At 38.5% G+C, this 4,288-nt stretch overlaps 1 protein-coding gene across 1 annotated transcript; it reads right to left on the bottom strand.

The window, feature by feature from the left end:
* Window positions 1-913: 913 nt before the first annotated feature.
* On the bottom strand, window positions 914-3,618 carry LOC131040787 (low affinity inorganic phosphate transporter 1). Its single transcript, XM_057973747.2, has 2 exons — window positions 3,190-3,618; window positions 914-2,343 (listed from the first exon to the last, which is right to left on the bottom strand). Exons 1-2 carry the CDS (start codon window positions 3,605-3,607, stop codon window positions 1,133-1,135), a joined length of 1,629 nt encoding a protein of 542 aa, XP_057829730.1. The 5' UTR covers window positions 3,608-3,618; the 3' UTR covers window positions 914-1,132.
* Window positions 3,619-4,288: the final 670 nt, after the last annotated feature.

Here is a 4,288-nt window from a genome sequence, read left to right as displayed (position 1 = left end):
ATATGTAGCCATTACATAGAATATCATAACACCTACATTTTTGCTAACATAAAATAGACACTTATCTGACTACAACTAATGTTTGGAGGTGTGACTCATCATCCAACTTGTCAAAATAGCATGTCTAGTTTAAAATGTCATTACAATGACCTTTTAAATATTCAACCAAGAGTTAATTTTTCAATTCCCTAGGAGTTGAACAATAGATCATTTTTTTTTAGTAGAATAGCAAAAATTTATTCAAAATATAACTTATATGCAACCTATTATTTTAGTGTTCTTGTTCTTTTTTGGTCTTCATTTGATTATGGTTTTTTTGTTGTGTTTGCTAGTTCTAATGTTGGGTGCTCTCACTCCTTGTTAGACCCGTGACTTCTGCCATGTGGTTGTTACGAGCCCTCTCCCACTTCATATAATTGAAACTTATATGCTACCTAAATGAACCAAATACCTATTAGTAATCATAAATAATTGTTATTTCAAATTTTATATCCAACACAAATGAACCAATATTCTTATACAAAAATATATTTGTTGTTATAAAAACAACATACTATTATATTAAATACAACTTATATCCAACACAAATGGATCAATAGTTGAACAATAAAACGTTTCAACAATCCTTCACATTTCATGGAGAAATACAATAAATACCTTATATTATTCTATACTTAATAGATAAATATTAATACCTTGTATTTTTCCAATATTAATACCCTGTATAAATATTAAGTATAGAATCAACTTAACCAATATTTAATTATTATTTTTTATTACACATAAATTATTTATTTCCAATACAAAATAATACTGGAAAACTGAATACATAATATAAATATACAACAAAAATGAACAGTACAAATAAAAATGAACAGTACAAATGACTGTACAACAACTAAACCCTATAACGGTAGCCCTTCTCTATACCCAAAAAATTAAGCTTTACCTACCTACAATGATGGAGAGAACAATAGCGAGAGAAACCGCCCATTAAACCTCCTCCAGAAAAGAACATGAGAATGACGGTCGGGACTAGAGCACATAGCAAATAAAATTCAAGAAAAGACTATACGGTTTGTATTTTCTGTCGGAAACACAAACTAAACTATCTGGTTTTCTCCATACTCTGTCAGATACCAGACTGGGGATATGATCGTTCATTTTGGGCTCCATCTACTTCATCATTCTCGCCAGTAATGTCTTCTAGAGATCTTCCTTTCGTCTCAGGGATCAGAAGCGTGAGAAAGAAGCCCATCGCATTCGTAACTCCCAAAAGAATGAGTGAAGCCTTGATTCCTATCCCCTTGTGATACCCCTGCGTGACTTCTTTACTATGGGTGCTCTGAGAAGCGTACAGAAACCCGAAGGCTCCGACTATGGCTCCTGCTTTCCCCGCCGCAGCCGATATGCCGTGGCACGTCGAACGAACCCGGGCAGGGAAAAGCTCAGCCGGGATAATAAAAGTGGTGGCGTTGGGGCCGAAATTGGAGAAGAAAAAAGTGAAGCAGTAAAGAGCAACGAAAGCCGCATGATTGCCATTACAGAATTTGTCGCCGCAGGCGGTTCCACGCCAGTGGTAGTATGGAATTGCGAGCGCCAACATGAAGACAGTCATGAAGAAAAATCCCAAGAGTTGAATTGTAACTCGGCCGATGCGATCGACGAGAGCGACCGTGAACCAGTACCCCGGAATCGTAGAGCACAGAGCAATGATGCACTGCGCTCTTCCCACACGATAAACTTCTTCAATGGCGTTCATTTCCGTGCTGGCGGGGAGCCACCCGACGGCCGTCAAGACGTCCTTCTGAAATAGGTTTTGACTGTAGTAGGCGATGTCGAGTAAAAACCAGGTCGTCGTAGTCCCCAGAAGATGCAGCCCGTGCCGTTTCATGAATTCTGCTGAAAATAAGCCGTAAAGAGGCTCTCTTTCAGCATTCCTTGTGATGTTTTCTTGTTCTTCAATAATGTCTACCTGAAGCACTCTGGACATGTCGGCCGCCGCCTGCTTGGCGTTTCTTTCAACGAGAGCCGTGTAGCGAGCAGTCTCTGGCATTTTCATGCGCCAGTAGTAGGTCATCCCCGCAGGAATGGCTCCGAACATTAGAACAATTCTCCACACGAAGTCCGCCTGAGAGACAGTGGAACCTTTGTGGTCCAGTTTAAAGGGCTGGGCTTTATACTTGGCGTTGAAAGCTGCAGACACTATGATGGACACAATGCCTCCTGCTAGAATTCCAAAGCCCTGCATGGCGAACACGGCCGCTATGAACGCCCCTCGGGTTTTCTTGTTGGCGTACTCGGACATAATCGTAGCCGACAAAGGGTAATCTCCGCCAATACCTGTTAAGAGAAGGTAAACCCACAGAAGCACAAATTAATTGACAAATAAAATAAACACAATCCAACAATATCAAAATGAGGAGAAATAAAATAAATACGATCGGAATTCAAAATTGTGTAATTTTTGAGTCAAATTCATTGATCCATCTTATAAGAGTAGTGGCTCACAAAAAATCATCTGTTATAAGATTGAATGACATATTTAGCACTCATTGCATCTCACATAGTCTTGAAGTTTGACCTCTGTGAACATCACAAACTCATCGAGCCATATTGCATGAGTAGTGGTTTACAAGAACCCATCTCTCATGAGAAAGAATGGTGGAATTAGCACTCGTTGAATTTAGGTGATGCTCACAGATTCTGAGAAGCTTGACCTTTGTTAGGCTCACAAACTCATTTATCCATGTTGCATGAGTAGTAATTCACAAGAACCCATCTCTGATAAGAATAAATGGTACACTTAACGGTCATTGCATCTAGGTGATGCTCACAGAGTTGAGAAGCTTGACCTTTGTTAAGTATCGCAAACTCATTCATCCATGTTGCATGAGTAGTTGTTCACAAGAACCTATTTCTCATGAGAATGAATGGTACACTTAGCACTCACTGCATCTAAGTGATGCTCACAAGAATCTGGAAAACTTAACCTTTGCGAGCATCATCTAGATCCAATGAATAATAAGTGTACTATTCACTCTCCAAAACAATAGATTATTGTGAACCACTATTCATGAAACATGGATCTATAAATTTGATTCAAAATGAAACAGTTGAATCTTAATAACAATATCATAATTTAACTTTGATAAAAAAATATCTCCCACTTAAAAATTAAAAAATTACCGAATCCCAGCCAGAATCTGAAGAAACAGAGGCTTGTCATCACGGATTTGGCCGTGCTGCCAAACGAGAGCCCCGACGCGATGGACGCCACCACCATCAGGACCAGCGTCATTCCGTACACACTTTTTCTACCCATTTTGTCACCAAGAAAACCGAAGAAGAGCTGCCCAGCTAAGGCTCCGCACAAGGCCACTCCGTTTACAGCAGACAGGACGTTTGCAGGCAGAGTACCGGGCTTTGAGGCACCATCTTCGTAGTAATAGATCCTTCCCAGAAGCTTGGTGACCGTGGTTATGACAAACAGGTCATAAGCGTCTGTAAAGAAACCCATTCCTGCTATAACAATGGCGGTGAAGTGGTACAATTGCGTTTTCGCAACATCCAACGCAGTCAGCACTTGGAGATTGTTCCTCGCCATTCTTAATGAAAACTCTTCTGAGACAAAGCACAAGTTCAGGATTATACATCAAAACATTCATTGAAAAGATTTTCTAGTACCTCAGAGGTTAGAATGCACATAGCTCAGTAAGAAACTAATATGTGAATCAATTGCCTACTTGTTGAAGTTTCCCGCACAATAACCCACCACCACGACAATGAGAAAAACAAGTAAATAAGTCTTCTAAGATAGGTTCAAGTTTCTGGTTTTTATAGTAGGGTTTCTTTACCTGTTTTGTATAAGATAGGTGATTTTACAGTTATAATTGTAAATCCTAAGATATGTTTAAGTTTCTGATTTAGGTTGTGTATGCTTTATTTGAATGTTTTGATCAATGATTTAAAGTATAAATAGCGCATGTGATTTGAAATATGAAATAAAAAATAAACACAGTTTTAACTAGAAACTTGATGATCAGGATTAAATTGGGAAAATATTGAAATCTAATTTTTTTCAAAATTTTATATGTTTTAGTAAATTGCAATTTTGAGGGTCTTCGGTGCATTTTTGGACAAATATGCTGCCCGTAATGAGACATCTTCAATGTTTCCGAAATTTGGTTCTAGATTATTTGAATACCTTTCCAACGCATCAAACGGTTTGTAATTCGGAGCTAGGATGAGAAAGTTATGCCTTCTCAAAGTGGACTGAAATTTTATA

Source organism: Cryptomeria japonica, chromosome 8 (genome assembly GCF_030272615.1).
Source record: "Cryptomeria japonica chromosome 8, Sugi_1.0, whole genome shotgun sequence".
Taxonomy (NCBI): domain Eukaryota; kingdom Viridiplantae; phylum Streptophyta; class Pinopsida; order Cupressales; family Cupressaceae; genus Cryptomeria; species Cryptomeria japonica.
This window is presented reverse-complemented; position numbering and strand designations above follow the sequence as displayed.